Genomic DNA, 18,187 nt, shown 5'->3' on the forward strand with positions numbered 1-18,187 from the left:
TGAATTAAAACTAAGGCACTTTAAATGGAAAGGAATTTGAATACTTTATTAACTTAAATTCTCAAGTAAAAGTTAATGTTACACAAGTACTACAAGCTTTAGTTTAAAATCAATATCCTTGGGATGGAAGCAAAAACATTTGTTCAGATGTTAACCTTTCCTGACAAAAATTATTTTAGATGTTAATGTGCTTCAATCTCATCATCTTATTGATTACAGATCTGAACCATTGAACTTCACTATTCCTTCACAATTTGAAGTTGCATGAACTATTCAAAGTAGTAAAGTTCTTCCACGAAAGACTAGTATTTGAAGCTTTGAAAAATTGCATATGAGCCAACTCAGGTTAAAACCTACCACCCCTTTTGTCTCAATGTTTGAGTGTTTTTGGTTAATGATATTACATCCTGAAGGGCATTGGAGCAAGATAGAACATAGAAAAACTACAGCACAAACAGGCCCTTTGGGCCACAAGTTGCGCCGATCATATCCCTACCTACTAGGCTTACCTATAACCCTCAATTCTATTAAGTCCCATGTACTCATCCAGAAGTCTCTTAAAAGAGACTATCGAATTTGCCTCCACCACCATTGATGGCAGCTGATTCCACTCACCCACTACCCTCCAAGTGAAAAACTTACCCCTGATATCTCCTCTGTAGCTACTCCCCAGCACCTTAAAGATGTTTTTCCCCCTGAAATGATTATGCAGGTTAAGCAGATTGGCTATGCTAAATTGCTCCTTAGTGTCCCAAGATGTGTAAATTAGTGGGCGTTATGGGGATGAGGCATGGTACGATGTGGGTAAAATGGCTTCCTCGTGCACTAAGGATTCTATTTCAAATAGCCTCATTTATTCAATTATGGGAAATAGTTGCATCCAGATTGTTTTTAAACATTTTCCCATCAAATCAATTTCCATTCAAAAATATATATCTTTAAGTTTAAGAACTGGATTTAAAGTTGCATTGCACAAAGTATATATCCAATGAAGTATCACTCTCTTTATTTTATAAGCTGATGTGCTGTTACATGTCAATTTTGCTTTACAATCAATTTAGGATAGAAAGCAGACAGAGGCAGAAGTACCAACATATATGGAAGAAAACACCCAAACACCTGTGCCAAAAATATATTTTTTTAAAACTCAAAGTGCTCTAATGTCCATCCCAACATCTGAAAATAAAGTCAAAGAAACAAAATCAGTTAAGCATATTTGACAAAGTGCAATAGGCTCTTCATTCTGCAAGATGAACTGTTGCTTGTTAGTTGAAAATGGAATTCTGAAAAATGTAACTACTCATATAGCATTCAGTCAGTTACATGTTAACACTTAAAATTCCATCAAATGGGTTCAAGGTCTTCTCAAAGCTGAAATTATTCATCTCTTTTCTTGTTTCTCCGGTTTTTCTTGTAATTTATAATCAACTAGGATAGCATTTCCAGTTTCCTTTGCAGTGCGTCGTGCCACAGCCTTGATACCCAGGTTATCAATGTTAAAGGCTGTCACACCAACATTGATGGCAGAATTCACAGCATTGTCTGTAGCTTTCCCAGCAGCAGAACCATACCTTTATCAGAAAGGAGCATTTTGATCATTTCAAGTAGTGCAGCCAGAAAAGAAAGAATCACAATGCTAACAAGCTAAGCATTTGCTGCAGAATTTCATTCAAATTTTAGGATTCTCTTTCCTTTACTCCAGTCTTTTTCCAACAATTGGTCACAGCTAATCTCCAGATTGTGGGTTCACTGTCAAACACAATGCTACCCAACCCAGCCCCCAATATGTCACAAGTGAAAACAAAAACATTGACAATTTCAGCACCTGATTCTTAACCAACTGAGCTTGCTCAATACTCAATTTCAAATGACAGACAAAGTATTGAGCAAGCTCAGTTGGTTAAGAATCAGGTACTGCTGAGTTAGAGGCTGGCATCCTGAGTGATGGAACAAAAGGGAATACCATATGTTATATCATGAGATGTTGACTGGGCCCATTAACTGGCAGAGAAACAGACAAGGAGCTGTCATTGAGATCAGGGCCTTTGGCCCTCAATGTTGTGCTCAGCTATGTCCAATCCCAAGATCAAGCTATCTCATCCCTATAATTCTGGAGTGCTCCAGTAATGGCTTGAAATTTCCTAAAGTGTCCGACTCCACTATCACAGCAGGCAGTCTATTCCACACCCCAACTACTGAGTGAAGAATCTACCTCGGACATCTTCCTGTATCTCCCACCATGAATCTTATAGTTATGCCCCTTGTAACTGCTACATCCACCCGAGGAAATAGTCTCTGCACGTCCACTCTATCAATCCCTCTCATCTTATAAGCCTCTATTAAGTCGCCTCTCATCCTCCTCGCTCCAAAGAGAAAAGCCCTGCTCCCTGAACCTTTCCTCATAAGACCTTCCCTCCAAACCAGGCAGCATCCTGGTAAATCTCCAATGCTTCCACATCCTTCTTATAATGAGGTGACCAGAACTGAACACAATATTCCAAATGTTGTCTCACCAACATCCGGTATAGTTGCAGCATAACCCCACGGCTCTTAAACTCAAACCCCCTGTTAATAAGTGCGAACACACTATAGGCCTTCTTCACGGCTCTATCCACTTGAGTGGATAGTGGATTTGAACCCCAAGATCTCTTTGTTCCTCCACATTCCTTAGAACCCTGCCGTTGACCCTGTAATCTTCGTGTCGTCAGCAAATTTACTAACCCACCCTTCTGCCTCTTCTTCCAAGTCTTTGATAAAACAAAAATCACAAAAAGCAGAGGACCCAACACTGATCCCTGTGGTACACCACTGGTAACTGGTCTCCAGTCTGAAAGTTTTCCCTCCACCACCACCCTCTGTCTACGATACAGCCAATTGCAAATTTCAAAAAGAATATTGATAGGTTTATTTAGGGGTGGAATTCTCTGGCCGTTCATGCCAGTGGGATTCTGATCTTGCTGCAGTGAAAGAGTTGGCTGAGCGCAAAATCGTCTATCCTGGCTGGTAATGGGGGATGAAAGGCGAGAGAATTTGTGTGCAGTCATGCTTTTACATAAATGGGCCAATCATTTCACAACATCTAAATATTGTAGTACTGAATGGATTCTCCTGTCAATCAGCAGAAGGGGTGAATTACCACGTGATAAAACATATGTTTATTACCATGTACGCTTTGGTTGCTGGTTAGGTGACCCAAACAGGTGCCAGAATTTGGCAATTATAGGAGTTTCACAGTAACTTTATTGTGGTGTTAATGTAAGCCTTACTTGTGACTAATAAACAAACTTGAGTTTAACACCTGCTTAGAGACTTTTGGATTATTTGAGTACAGGCTAAAAATACAATTTGGTCCTTAATGTTGCAGCATTTAGGAGACAGTGTTCCAGACAATTTAAAAATATGGCTGTTTTATTATAAGCAGCTAAAAAAAATGCACCAGTCATTTTATGGCTTTGCAAATCGCAATGTGCCATCCTGAATATGGGAAATCAGACACCCCACAATGTGTCACTAGAGTTCAGCCTGTATGTAGTGTATAAAATCAGGTCACATCGGAGATTGAGGAAAACAAAAAGAAGATATTTTAAATATGACAGTGATCACACGACCAATCTTTACTCATCTTGCAAGAAACCCAACAACACAATCCAGAAGATCATAAGTCGGTTATGCAACAGTGAATGTTCCTTCAAGATACAAGAGCAAGGTTAAGAGCAAGGTTAAGAGCAAGGTTTTGGCTGAAATATCTCAATTATGTGGTCTTTCTAGATTTTCAGAAAGCGTTTGACAAAGTGCCTCACAAGAGGTTATTGCAGAAGGTCGAGGGACATGGAGTTGGGGGTAGGGTGTTAGCGTGGATAGAGGATTGGTTGTCAAATAGGAGGCAGAGAGTGGGGGTCAACGGGTGCTATTCGGATTGGCGGATGGTGACTAGTGGAGTGCCCCAGGGGTCGGTGCTGGGGCCTCAGCTTTTTACCATTTATATAGATGATCTGGAGGAGGGAACCGAGTGTAGAGTGTCGAAATTTGCTGATGACACCAAGATTGGGGGAACGGCAAATTGTGCGGAGGGTGTGGAGAGTCTTCAGAAGGATCTAGATAGGCTGGGCGAATGGGCCAGGAAATGGCAAATGGAATTTAATGTTGGCAAGTGTGAGGTGGTCCACTTTGGTAGGAAAAATGGTAGGAAGGACTATTACTTACGAGGCGAAAAACTGCAGCATGCAACGGTGCAGAGGGACCTCGGGGTCCTTGTGCATGAGTCGCAAAAACCCAGCTTGCAGGTGCAGCAGGTGGTCAGGAAGGCGAATGGGATGCTGGCCTTCATAGCGAGGGGGATTGAATATAAAAGTAGGGAGGTCTTGCTGCAGCTGTATAGGGCATTGGTGAGGCCGCAGCTGGAGTACTGTGTGCAGTTTTGGGCGCCGCACCTGCGCAAAGATATCTTGGCCTTGGAGGGAGTGCAGAGGAGGTTTACTAGGCTGATACCGGAGTTGAGGGGGTTGAGCTATGAGGAGAGGCTGAATAAACTGGGCTTGTACTCGTTAGAGTTTAGAAGAATGAGAGGAGATCTCATTGAGACGTATAAGATGATGAATGGGATGGATAGGATAGAGGTGGAGAGACTCTTCCCGCTCAAAAAAGACAATAGGACTAGGGGGCACAGCCTCAAGATAAAAGGGGGGCGGTTTAGAACGGAGTTGAGGAGGAACTTCTTCACTCAAAGGGTGGTGAATCTCTGGAATTCTCTGCCCGTTGAAGTAGTGGAGGCTGCCTCGCTAAATATTTTTAAGACGCGGGTTGATGGGTTTTTGATAGGAGAGGGGATTAAGGGTTATGGGGAGAGGGCGGGAAAGTGGAACTGAGCAGCGACAGATCAGCCATGATCTTATTGAATGGCGGGGCAGGCTCGAAGGGCTGGATGGCCTACTCCTGCTCCTATTTCTTATGTTCTTATGAATGAGAGAAGCAGGGGTTGGTTCATCTATCCCAGTAAAACATTTGATTGGAACCAATACAGATAGTAAAAAGGTTATCATTAGATAGGGTCAACAAGGAGATGGAGATAATGAACGTAAGAGGGCAGGCTTGATCCATCCAAAATAATTGATTAGTCACAAAGGTTAGAGGCATTGTGACTTCAGTGGAGAACTTGTTGAGTTGGCTTTTGAGCACAGTAGATGCATTTGAAGTATTTGCAGGTTCAGGCACCACAATTTTATGGATTTGGAGTACCTAAAAGGATCTTTTAAAGGCGAGTGAAGGAAGGAAGGAAATAACCATACCAAGGATTTCAGCAAAACAAAATTCTCACCTTTTCTCACCATCTGAATTTCAAAAAGCATGCTTTTTAAAAAAGGAGTGACCAAGTGGTTGAGGCTGGGTAGACTACAGTGCATTTCAGAATGGATTAGTCTTAGGTTTGTTACTTGTTCGGAGAAAAGGTACAGGAGATCAAGTGATCCTGGCTGAGAGCGGAGCAACTTTATTGGGCATGATTGCATCAATTATGTGGCAAGTGAAATAGCAAGGTCAGCCCTCAGCAAAAGTCATGTGAATTACCCAGTTACAGGGTAGCACTGGGCATCACCAGTATAATACACATGATAGCTAACTGCATGGCTGCAGCTATCGTGGTTGATAGACAGTACATTAAGGAGGTTGATAACGTAACTCAAGGAACTCTTGCAAGTTACTGTGATCATATCCTTATTATATCCTACAAAGTGCACAATGTATTGCTTGGAGACTCCATAGATCACACAAACTAGGATTGAATGGAGGCCAGAAGTCTATAACTACAGTTTGGATAAGAAATAGTTGACATATTTACTGCAATGAGGATGAATGTGGAATACTGCATGTTAGATGGATGAAGACATGATCTGAAGAAATAGAATGGAAATCATAAACAGGAGACGAAGTGCAGATCAAGCAAACTTTTAAAAAAATCTGACTAGACCAAAATCAAATTGGAAAAGAAATTCAGTCTGAGGAACTAAGTGAATACTATAATGCATGTTTTTCTGAACTAACTATATAGACTACAGGAGTTATTTTCAAGAACCCTGCATTGCATAACGTTCAAGTATTCTCCCCATGTGCACAGTTATGGTTATTCTAGGAGGCTAGAAGGAAATCCCTTTAAGTAAATAGACACTATTTGCTGTTGTTTGTTGCTAAGCTTCAAATAAAGAACCACGCATTAATTTGGCCACTCTAACAGAATGTATAATCCTAAACAGATTCAAACAAAGGACACCATTGTTGAAAATGCTAAGTTTGGATATATAGGATTTGGAACCATGCAAAGTTACTCCCAAGAGTGGAACATGAATACTTCCTTGCAGGGTCACTTATCTCTGGCGAGGAGCAGAAACTACAAATGATTTCTTTTTTCTTCTCTCTCACTTAGTATTAAGGGTAGTCGTAACTTTGCCATGCTGTCCTTGGAGAGATTAGTTAACAGTGCACAAGGATAAAACCTGGTCTATAAAACTCTGTATCACACAAGACAGTGTAAGCCATCAACCATAGTGACATCTTTCAGTTGGCAGTAACCAGATCTGGAATAAGAATGCTAAACTAAGTTTAGCAATAATGGTCAAATAAAAATAGAAGACATCTGATTAATCTCTCCTCCAAACCTATGGCGGAGTACAATGTTCTGAGTGATGAGATGTGGAGCTGCCAGCGATGGACTTGGTTAGGCACGGTAAATAGTCTCACCACACCAGGTTAAACAGGTTTACTCGTTAGCATGAGCTTTTGGAGCATTGCCCCTTCATCAGGTGAGTGATGAAGTGGCAACATGCCAAAAGCTTGTGCTACCAAGTAAACCTATGGGACTTTAACCTGGTGTTGAGAGACTAATTACTGAATGAGGAGGAAACAGACCAAATGGCAATAATCCAAACAAAAGTTCATACTGTTGGCAGCAGAAATTAGGTCAATGGAATACTGGAATTGTGTTCTTCATTATTAAATAAATTAGATCAGTGACCATGTGGGTGGACCAATTCCCACAGAAAACAGGGTAAGAGGAAAGAGAACCATGTTTATATCAATAGGATATTAGAGATAATAAATCAGTTACAATGAAGTCACCTGAAATGATTCACAAAAATGATCTTGATGCCAAAAGGTGAAAGCTAGTTTAAAGCAATCAATTTCAAATAAATTAAGCTGCTTAATTTAATTTTTCATTTTTTGGAAATGCAAGTCACTGTATTCCTGTGTCTGAAAAGATAAAGTGCAGTTAAGAACAAATTATGTACAGTTTTTGTAACTGAATTTGCAATAAATTCTGTTTTAAATAAACAGCTGCTTACTTATGTTTCACAATGTGGACGGTCTCTGCTGCAACACTCTTGGTTATACACTTGGCTGCACACTCTAAACCATTCCAGACAGTTGCAAATCCTACAAATTAAAACGAACCATAAGCAGTGATTTGACACGATCCCCAACTTGCAAGTTAATTTTGTTTGAGACTGCAAAGCTACCAAAGGTTGAGTAAGAAACAAAAAAAAATTAAAATTTTCTATTCTAGAAAATTCTAGGATGAAGGAGTACAATATCAACTCTTAGCAGTGTTGAGGAGCAGAAGGACCTTGGGGTCCGGGTCCATTGGACTCTCAAACTGGCCTCGCAGGTGGAGGATGTGGTCAAGAAGCCTTCATTAATCGAGGGATTGAGTTTAGGAGTCGGGAGGTAATGCTGCAACTTTACAAGACCCTTGTCAGACCCCACTTGGAGTACTGTGCGCAGTTCTGGTCGCTTCACTACAAGAAGGATGTGGAAGCTATTCAAAGGGTGCAGAGAAGATTTACAAGGATGTTGCCTGGATTGGGAGGCATGCCTTATGAAGACAGGTTGAGGGAGCTAGGTCTCTCCTCCCTGGAGAGACAAAGATTGAGAGGCAACCTGATAGAGGTTTATAAAATGTTGAGAGGTATAGATAGGGTGGATTCTCGGAGGCTATTTCCCAGGGCTGAAATGGTCACTACGAAAGGACACAGGCTTAAGGTGCTGGGGAGCAGATACAGAGGAGATGTCAGGGATAAGTTTTTCACTCGGAGGTGGTGAGTGAGTGGAATCGGCTGCCGTCGGTGGTGGTAGAGGTGAACTCGCTGGGGTCTTTTAAGAGACTTCTGGATGAGTACACGGGATTTAATGAGATTGAGAGTTATAGGTAGGCCTGGTAGGTATGGAGATGATCAGCACAACTTGTGGGCCGGGGGGCCTGTTTATGCTGGAGTGTTCTATGTTAAAGATAAATCAACATTAAAAGATGCGAGTAGGGCCTTTGGACTGATGTTCCTCAGCTGATTATCTATAGCTCTCAAGTGGCTTCAAGATTGATAAACAAGCATGCAGAGTCATATAACCTCATCCCAGGATGATAATAACAATGTCAATACCGTTATATGAGTCACAAGGCACAGATTACAAGGTCTTTAAACTGCAGTGCACAAATGAGCATATTTTATTTGTCACTAATGTAGGATGGAGAAAAGACAATGATAACACTGGGAGACAAGGACAAGGATTATGAAGTTGATTCAAAAGGAGTTGATGAAGCCAAGCATGGACCTTGGAAATACAAAGCTTTCAAATAAATAAGAAATCCTCTAGTAGCATTCTGAACAAGTTGCAGTTTATAGAGGTTGAAATGAGAAAATAATGAGAGAAACAGATTCTCAGGGTATTAAAATACAAGGTCAACAATCTTGGTGGTAACAGTTGAATGAGGAAGCATATCTTTACACAAAGGGTGGTAGAAACAGGGAAGTCTCTAACAGAAAAGCAGTAATTGATGCTCATTCAATGACTTATTTTAAGCTGAAATTAGAAGATTTTTATTAGTCTAAGGTGGTATGGAATTGTAGACCCAAGGTGGTAAATGGAGATAAGATACAAATCTGCTTCCTTACAAGTTACATTACATTTAGCTGCATTAAATGCAGTAACCCTTAAGCTCTAAATCCTTCTAAATCTGATTGCATTGTTCCTTATTTGTCCTATTTAGAAAGTCAAGATCTCATCTGGAACCCTCTCTGCAGTTCTGATTACCAAAACACTGCATAGTTTACTTGAAAATACAAGAACAATTCTAGCTGTATCAGAAATATTAAGGAATTTGTCTTTGGGAAAGCAGATTGTCAGATGATCCAAGTGATTAATATTTTATTAAAAAGAATCAATCGAGATAAAATTTATAAATTCTAGAGGCACAAGTCAAAATTAGGGAGTTAATCTAGAAGCGTGACATTCACATTGTAGATAATAGACATTGGTACGACCATACTTGGAATACTGTGTACAGTTCTGGTCACCCTATTATAGGGGAGATATTATTAAACTAGAAAGAGTGCAGAAAAGATTTACTAGTATGCTACCGCAATTTGATAGTTTGAGTTATAAAGGAGAGGCTGGATAGACTGGGACTTTTTTCTCTGGAGCATAGAAGGCTGAGGGCTGGTCTTATAGAGATATATAAACTAATGAGGGGTACAGATCAACTAGATAGTCAATATCTTTTCAAAAGGTAGGGCAGTCTAAAAACTAGAGGAAATAGGTTTAAGGGGAGAGGGGAGAGATATAAAAGTGTCCAGAGGGGCAATTTTTTCACGCAGAGCGTGGCGAGTGTCTGGAACAAGTTGCCAAAGGTAGTAGTAGAGGCAGGTACAATTTTATTTTTTAAAAAACATTTATATAGTTACATGGATGAGATGGGTACAGAGGAATAGGGGCCAAATGCAGGCAACTGGGATTAGCTTAGAGGTTTTAAAAAAAGGGCAGCATGGACAGGTTGGGCCAAAGAACCTGTTTCCATGCTGTAAACCTCTATGACTCTATAACAAGACTATAGACCAAGGAAGGATATTGAAATGAATAATCCATTTGTGATCCAAGGTAAAGTGGCAAGCTGGATTCAAAATTAGCTCAGAGGGAGAAAGCTGAGGGTAGTACATGAAGAGTTTTTGGCGACATGAATACTGTCTCCAATGGGGTTCTGCTTTTGGTGCTGTACAGTAATGACTTGGACATGTAGATTAAGAAGTTTTCAGACAGCACAAAAAAATTGATAATGGAAATTTGTAGACTGCAAGATGAATGGACTGACTGGTAAGGTGGATGGAGTTCAATCTGAAGAATTGCGAGGCAATGTATTTGGGAAAAGCTATAAAAGCAAGGGAATGCATAATAAATGGTAGCATACTGAAGTGTAGAGGGAGCTTGGAGTGATAGCTTCGAATTTCTAAGGCAGCTAGACAAAGAGATAACGTTGTCAGGAATATATATGGTATATTTGCCTTTATTGGCTGCAGCACATAATAACAGCTGGGAGGTTATGCTGGAACTGCATAAAACACAAGCTAAGCCACAACTGAAGTACTGGGTACTGTTTAGGTCACTGCATTAAAGGAAAGATGTGATTATCCTAGAGAGGGTAGAGTGGATTTACAAGGATGTTGCCTGGATGGGAATATTTTAGTTATGAGTAAAGATTAGATAGACTCGGGTTGTGTTCTTTGGAACAAAGGAGGCCGAGTGGAGACCTCATTAAGTGCATAAAATTATGAATACTCTAGATAAAGTGGATAAGACCCTATTTCCTTGGTTGCAGGACTCATCTCTCAATTCAGCATTGATTTATAAGGGGCACAGTGGAAATTCAAGGGAACTTTTCCAATCAAAAAGGTGGTTGGATCTGGAACTCATTGATCAAAAGATTGGTAGAGGCATAAACTCCAATAACATTTAAAAATACTTGGGCCTAACAATTCTGTGATATATACTGAAGTGCCATAACCTACAAGGGTATAAACCAAAGGATGATAAGTGGGGGTAAGGTGTTAGCGTGGATAGGGGATTGGCTGTCAAATAGGAGGCAGAGAGTGGATGTCAATGGGTGCTATTCGGATTGGCGGTTGGTGACTAGTGGAGTGCCCCAGGGATCGGTGCTGGGGCCTCAGCTATTTACCATTTATATAGATGATCTGGAGGAGGGAGCCGAGTGTAAGGTGTCGAAATTTGCTGATGGCACAAAGATAAGTGGGACAGCAAATTGTGCGGAGGGTGTGGAAAGTCTGCTAAGGGATCTAGATAGGCTGAACGAGTGGGCGAGGACCTGGCAGATGGAATACAATGTTGGCAAGTGTGAGGTTATCCACTTTGTCAGGAATAATAGTAGGAAGGACTACTACTTACAGGGCGAAAAGCTGCAGCATGCGACGGTGCAGAGGGACCTCGGGGTCCTTGTGCATGAGTCGCAAAAACCCAGCCTACAGGTGCAGCAGGTGGTCAGGAAGGCAAATGGGATGCTGGCCTTCATAGCGAGGGGGATTGAATATAAAAGTAGGGAGGTCTTGCTGCAACTGTACAGGGCACTGGTGAGGCCGCAGCTGGAATACTGTGTGCAGTTTTGGTCGCCGCACTTGCGCAAGGATATTTTGGCCTTGGAGGGAGTGCAGAGGAGGTTCACTAGGCTGATACCGGAGTTGAGGGGGTTCAGCTATGAGGAGAGGCTGAATAGACTGGGTTTGTACTCGTTAGAGTTTAGAAGGATGAGGGGGGGGATCTTATTGAGACGTATAAGATGATGAAAGGGATGGATAGGATAGAGGAGGAGAGGTTCTTCCCGCTCAGAAAGGACAGCAGGACCAGAGGGCACAGCCTCAAGATTTTGGGGGGGGGGGGGGGGGCAGTTTAAAACAGAGTTCAGGAGGAACTTCTTCACTCAAAGGGCGGTGAATCTCTGGAATTCTCTGCCCATTGAAGTGGTGGAGGCTACCTCGCTAAGACGCGGGTAGGTACGTTTTTGGTAGGCAAGGGGATTAAGGGTTATGGGGAGAAAGCAGGAAAGTAGAACTGAGCCACTTCAGATCAGCCATGATCTTATTGAATGGCGGGGCAGGCTCGAAGGGCTAGATGGCCTACTCCTGCTCCTATTTCTTATGTTCTTATGTTCTAGACTGTTTGACTACTTATTGAATGGTGTGAACACGATGAGCCAAATGGCCTCCTTCCATGCTATACATTTCAATGGATTTAGAGAATCTGACGCATTTCTGAAAAAGGGGGACAACAAGGCAGCAAGCAGTTTGGTTAATTAAAGATCTTTGATGGATCAAATGGCCTTTTCTGTTCTTTAATGTGATGTTCAAGTTACTGAAGATATTCACTAATCCAAATAATGCCCTTCCGAACTATTATATAAATTGCATCAGTATTACTTCTAATTGATTATTTCTGCAAGTTCAACAATAAGTTATGAATTTAAAATGACTTTAAAATTACACATTTCTAACTACTTACGCAAGTAAATGAAAACAAAATAGATCAACATGTACCTTGAACTCCACTTGCTGCCACCACGAGTGCTCCATCTAGATTGGCTTTTGAATTATTATCTTTCTTTATAGCTTCTGGAATCAATTTACTTCCGTGTTTCTTTACGTGTGGAGCAAGCTCTTTTCCAATAGTACTGGCAACAGCACAAAGTCCATCAACTGAGGATTTTAAAAAATATTACAGACAAATGCAACTACTGAGTAAACTTGTATGAAGAGGCTACAACCTAACTTACATAAAAAGTTAAAACTCAGTGATTTAGAGTACATTCACAATCATATTAAGGACCAAACAAATAGAAGCTGTGACCTTCTCTATTTTTTATTAATTTATTGCCCATCTCTAGCTGCCCTTGAGAAGGTGGTGATGCAATGCCTTTTTGAAATGCTACATACCATAATGCTGTTAGGAAGAGAATTCCAGGATTTTGACCCTGCGATTGCAAGGGAATGGCAATATATTTCCACCTCAGAATGATGAATGGCTTGGAAAGGAACTTGCAGGTGGTGATATTTCCATTTATCTGCTGCCCTTGTCCTTCTAGATGGAAGTGGTTGCGGATTTGGAAAATGTTGTCTAAGCGTCTTTGGTGAATTTCTGCAATGCATCTTGTAGATAGTACATACTGCTGTTATGGAGCCTCAGTGCTGGAGGGAGTCAATATGGTGCCGATGAAGTGGACTGCTTTGTCTTGGATGGTGTCAAGCTTGTTGGAGCTGCATTCATCTAGACAAGTGGGAGTATTCCATCAGACTCTTGACTTGTGCCGGGTAAATGGTGGACAAGCTTTTGAGAGTTAGGAGGGGAGTTACTTACCACAGTATTCCTCTGACCTACCCTCGTAGCCATTGTTTATGTAGCAAGTCCAGCTGAGTTTCTGGTCATTGGTAACCCTAAATGTGTTGACAGTGGGGGATTCGGTGATGGTAACACCACAATGTCAAGGGACAGTGGTTAGAGTGCCTTTTATTGGTGATGGTCATTACCTGGCACTTGTGTAAATGTTACTTGCCACTTGTCAGTCCAATCAGCACACTCCTGACATTTACAGCATGAGAGATCAAGGGTGGTGTGAATCAAAGGTACTGAAATTATGCTAATTCTAAATGCTTTCTTTGCTATAATTCTAGCTTCCCCCTCCCCAGCACTGCTATCACCCCCAAGCAGCATTCCTGTCTCTGCTCACCCTGCATGCCCTCCTCAGCTCTGCTCACAAAACCTTCCTACTTCACATCTGGTTCCTAGTCTATTACACAGTCTTGCAAGCAGTTAGCAAAACTCAGTGCACCTCCTTGCAGAGGCAAAGTGTGACAATGCATTGGCAAAAGAATTTTAGTTGCAGAGACCTGTAAAGTAGTACAGGAGTAAAAAAAAAATTCATTAATCAAAATCCTATTAGTACAAATCTGTGCGTAGAGAGGACATAGCTATAACAACAGGCTCTATGGAAGAAATGTTCAGCAGTTCACTGGACACATGCTATACATGAGTCTTCAGTCCACTTTGTCTACAAAACCAGTATATAAACCAAAATCAGTTCCCACATGCATTACTATCTATGGATTGGAATAGAGCAACAAACAGAAAACAACTACAATATATCAGCCAAAGATTTCAACATTGTAAACAATAACTTCTAATGGAAGGTAATGAACACAGAGCAACTTTCTAACTAAAGGGATAGAAGACCAGATGTGCCTTAGGGCAGATTAAAATTTCTGAAATTATGAGTCAAGTGGAACTGTTATTTTTCCAATCAGATTCGCTGGAAGGTATCTATATTTGAAAGAATTGACTGAGGGCATTGCAAGCAGAATATTCCAGTGGCTAAGTTCACACCAGCTCTTTTATTTTGTATAGCAGACTTCCCCTTTCTAAAAGTTGCAGAAAACCGGGCAATGCATTTTGGTTAACACTATAAAATTATTGTTTCCATTCTTGAGGATAAGCAGCTCAATTTGACCAAGAAAGAAAAACAGAAGCCTGCAGACATAGGATATTGGAAATAAGAAACAGAAAATGTTGGAAATACTCAGATGAGGCAGCACCTACAGAGAAAGAAACAGTTTCTTCCCCACAGATACTACCAGACCTGAGTAATTTCAGCATTTTCTTGATTTGATTTATTGTCACATGTATTAGTATACAGTGAAAAGTATTGTTCCTTGTGCCCCATAGAAAAAAAGTACTGTTCATAGAGAAGGAAACAGGAGAGTACAGAATGTAGTGTTACAGTCATAGCTAGGGTGTAGAGAAATATCAACTTAATGCAAGGTAGGTCCATTCAAAAGTCTGTTTTTATTTCAATTTAGGTTTGGATAAGTATCTAATCTTGTAATTAAGTATTAAAAATGTACTATAAATTATATTGCTTTACAGCAGACAGAGCACCGAAAGAATCTGGTGAACGGAATACACATGAATGATTTCCAGGCAAAAGGAGGGGAAATTAAATGTACAGTGTAAAGAAAATGCTCTGAAAATTACTAGGGCACCGCTCAAATTTTCTGTTTTAAAGTACCCACACAGAATGGAGTCAATATTAAATAGATTTCTTCTCCCCAATCTCCTCTGACCATATTTTCTCAAGTTCAGCTGCTACACTAAGAATTTTTATTCCTTAATGTTAAACCATAACAACTTACATTGCAAGTTAACCAAATGCACATATAAAGGGCAGAAGCCTTTATTTGAAAAGTAATCAGAAAAGAAATCTCTAAATGTCAACATTTACTGTTTATCCATTTTTAGCTTCATAAACAATCCTTTCTGAATGTAAATATTGTATACTGGTTATTAGCTTACCCAAGAACTGGCTGACTTTTACAGCACCTCCAGTTGCCTGTCTTGCAACACTAAGTCCTTTTTCCACTGTTGGACTGACTGTCGCAGGCTTATCTTCAGGCTGAATGTGTGTTCTCAGTTTAGAAGCGCCTTTCTGGATGGCTTTACCAGTGAATTCAGCTCCTTTAACCAAACCCCAGCTCAACCAAGAAGCTCCTGAAATTTTTTTTAAGAATTGGTTAATTAATTTCCCATCGCATTGCTCGTGAATGAGTCAGAATACTCTTAACATGTAACCAAAGTAATTGTGGCACTTACATAAAGGGGATAATGCAACATCCTTCATAATCAGATAATTACTTACATATAAATATGCAGGATATAAAAGCAGTGTCCAAACATTTCCAGTCTGATTCTGAAGATCTACATACCCAAACCAGCTGCAAACACCAGAATGCCAAATACTTTGACATTTGGCTGGCAATAAGTCCAATAAGTTAAATTTCATAAGAATACAATAGCAACTGAAAGGGTGTGAACACTTCACTAAATGACAAATTATTCAAGGGTTAGAGCCATCCAAATATTAACCTCACTTGTTAATTTCACAACCTAGAAAGATTAAGGCAGATTTGAAAACCTAAATATAAGGAAATTGTGGTTATTAGAATCATTCGACATTAAATGGTTGTATATTTTCAGGGAGACGTATTAGTGCATTGCAATTAAGGCAATATACCATGCCATCTTGAAGATAGCTTCTAATTAGGTCCACATTAAAAGCCTTGCATTTCAAAGAAAGTCAGAAACCCCAAATTACAGGCATCACAGGTCCAGAAAGCAAAAAAATGACTTGTTCAAATACCAAATAAATATGTTAGATTAACTACAAGGATTTGCTCAACTATCACAATCAAAAGGAAATTAGGTGGATTAAACAGGCAATTGTTAATTTACAGCATTGTATTATTGCTGGTTAATCAATACACTTCATTTACATGCAAAACAATACATTGCATCTTACAAACAAATCTACTTCAGGTGCCTATGGTCTTCACAAACAGGGAAGAGTCCAAACTACAATAACTCATTTATTTACTCTATGTTTAGTTCTGTTCTTTCATTCATGCCAACGTAAGGTATCAAGTGTTTAGGAAGGATAGGCAGGAGGAAAGAGGGGGGGGCGTTGCTATCCTTAATCAGCAGAGCTTCAAGGTGGTAGCAAGGGATGATATTGGAGCCAAGGAGCAGAACGTGGAATCGTTGTGGGTGGAGATTAGGAACAGCAAAGGGAGGAAGACGCTGGTGGGTGTCGTCTATAGGCCCCCGAATAATGATCTGGAGGTGGGGCGGGCTGTTAATGCGCAAATAAGTGCGGCATGCAGGAATGGGACGGCCGTAGTTATGGGGGATTTCAATCTGCGTATTGATTGGTCGACCCATGTTGGACACGGTGGGCTCGAGGAGGAGTTCTTGGAATGCTGCCGGGATAATTTCCTTGAACAGTGTGTGTTGGAGCCGACGAGGGAGCGAGCTATCTTGGATCTGGTGCTATGTAATGAGGCGGGTAGAATTAGGGACCTTGTGGTGAAGGATCCTCTTGGAGAGAGTGATCATTGTATGGTGGAGTTTCTGGTGCAGATGGAGGAGGAGAAAGTGGGTTCCCAGACACGCGTCCTTTGTTTGAATAGAGGGGAGTACAGTAGGATGAGAGAAGAATTGGCGAATGTGGACTGGGGGAGTGCGTTGGAGGGAGGGTCTGCTGAGGAGCAGTGGAGGATCTATAAGGAGATCTTTCTTGGTGCTCAGCAGAAATTTATTCCGATGGTCAAAAAGGACTATAGGAGGAGAGGTAATAAGCCGTGGATAACGAAGGAGGTGAAGGAAAGTGTTAAATTAAAAGCGGAGGAATTTAGAGTAGCTAAGAGTAGTGGGCGAGAAGAGGATTGGGAGAGGTTTAAATGTCAACAAAGATTGACAAAGAAGTTGATAAAGGAGGGTAGGAGAAACTATGAAGCTGGGCTAGCGCTTAATATAAAAAAGGATAGCAAGAGTTTTTATAAATATATAAAAAGGAAGAGGCAGGCTAGGGTGAACGTTGGTCCTTTAGAGGATGAGAAAGGGGACCTAGTGGTAGGGGATGGGGATATGGCTAAGGTATTGAATAACTTTTTTGTTTCTGTCTTCACGGAGGAGGACGTGAATAATTTGCCGGGTGTTAGTGATGGAAAGGTGGTAGGACTGGAGGGTCTTAATGACATTACTGTTACTAGAGAGGCGGTGCTCGACAGACTGGAGGGGCTGATTGTGGACAAGTCCCCAGGACCGGATGGAATGCATCCGAGGGTTCTGAAAGAAATGGCGGAGGTGATAGTGGATGCCTTGGTGGTTATTTTCCAGACATCGCTGGATTCCGGGGAAGTGCCGGAAGATTGGAAAACGGCTAATGTTACGCTGTTGTTTAAGAAGGGTGCCAGGCAAAAGGCAGGGAATTATAGGCCGGTTAGTTTAACGTCTGTGGTAGGTAAAATGTTAGAATCCGTCATTAAGGAGTAAATTGCGAGGCATCTTGAAGGCAATTGCTTGATAGAGCAGACGCAGCACGGTTTCATTAAAGGGAAGTCGTGTCTGACAAATTTACTGGAGTTCTATGAGGATGTGTCTAGGGCGGTCGACAGAGGAGAGCCGGTGGATGTGGTCTTTCTGGATTTTCAGAAGGCGTTTGACAAAGTACCTCATAAGAGGTTATTGCAGAAGGTCAGGGGACTTGGAGTTGGGGGTAGGGTGTTAGCATGGATAGAGGATTGGTTGTCAAATAGGAGGCAGAGAGTGGGGGTCAACGGGTGCTATTCGGATTGGCGGATGGTGACTAGTGGAGTGCCCCAGGGGTCGGTGCTGGGGCCTCAGCTTTTTACCATTTATATAGATGATCTGGAGGAGGGAACCGAGTGTAGGGTGTTGAAATTTGCGGATGACACCAAGACTAGGGGAACGGCAAATTGTGCGGAGGGTGTGGAGAGTCTGCAGAAGGATCTAGATAGGC

General features: G+C 41.2%; 1 protein-coding gene across 2 annotated transcripts in view; it reads right to left on the reverse strand.

The window, feature by feature from the left end:
• Positions 1–25: 25 nt before the first annotated feature.
• Positions 26–18,187, reverse strand: part of sparta (spartin a) — a 36,888-nt gene continuing 18,726 nt past the window's right edge. For both annotated transcript variants that reach the window (XM_080197481.1, XM_080197482.1), the window contains exons 5-8: positions 15,166–15,360; positions 12,360–12,518; positions 7,332–7,422; positions 26–1,571 (exon numbers count right to left, since the gene is read on the reverse strand). In XM_080197481.1, the coding sequence (XP_080053607.1) occupies positions 1,382–1,571; positions 7,332–7,422; positions 12,360–12,518; positions 15,166–15,360 (635 nt within the window). In that variant the 3' untranslated portion in view covers positions 26–1,381. The remainder of the gene's footprint in view (positions 1,572–7,331; positions 7,423–12,359; positions 12,519–15,165; positions 15,361–18,187) is intronic.

This window comes from Carcharhinus amblyrhynchos, chromosome 10 (assembly GCF_965287045.1).
Source record: "Carcharhinus amblyrhynchos chromosome 10, sCarAmb.v2.hapA, whole genome shotgun sequence".
In the NCBI taxonomy this organism is placed as follows: domain Eukaryota; kingdom Metazoa; phylum Chordata; class Chondrichthyes; order Carcharhiniformes; family Carcharhinidae; genus Carcharhinus; species Carcharhinus amblyrhynchos.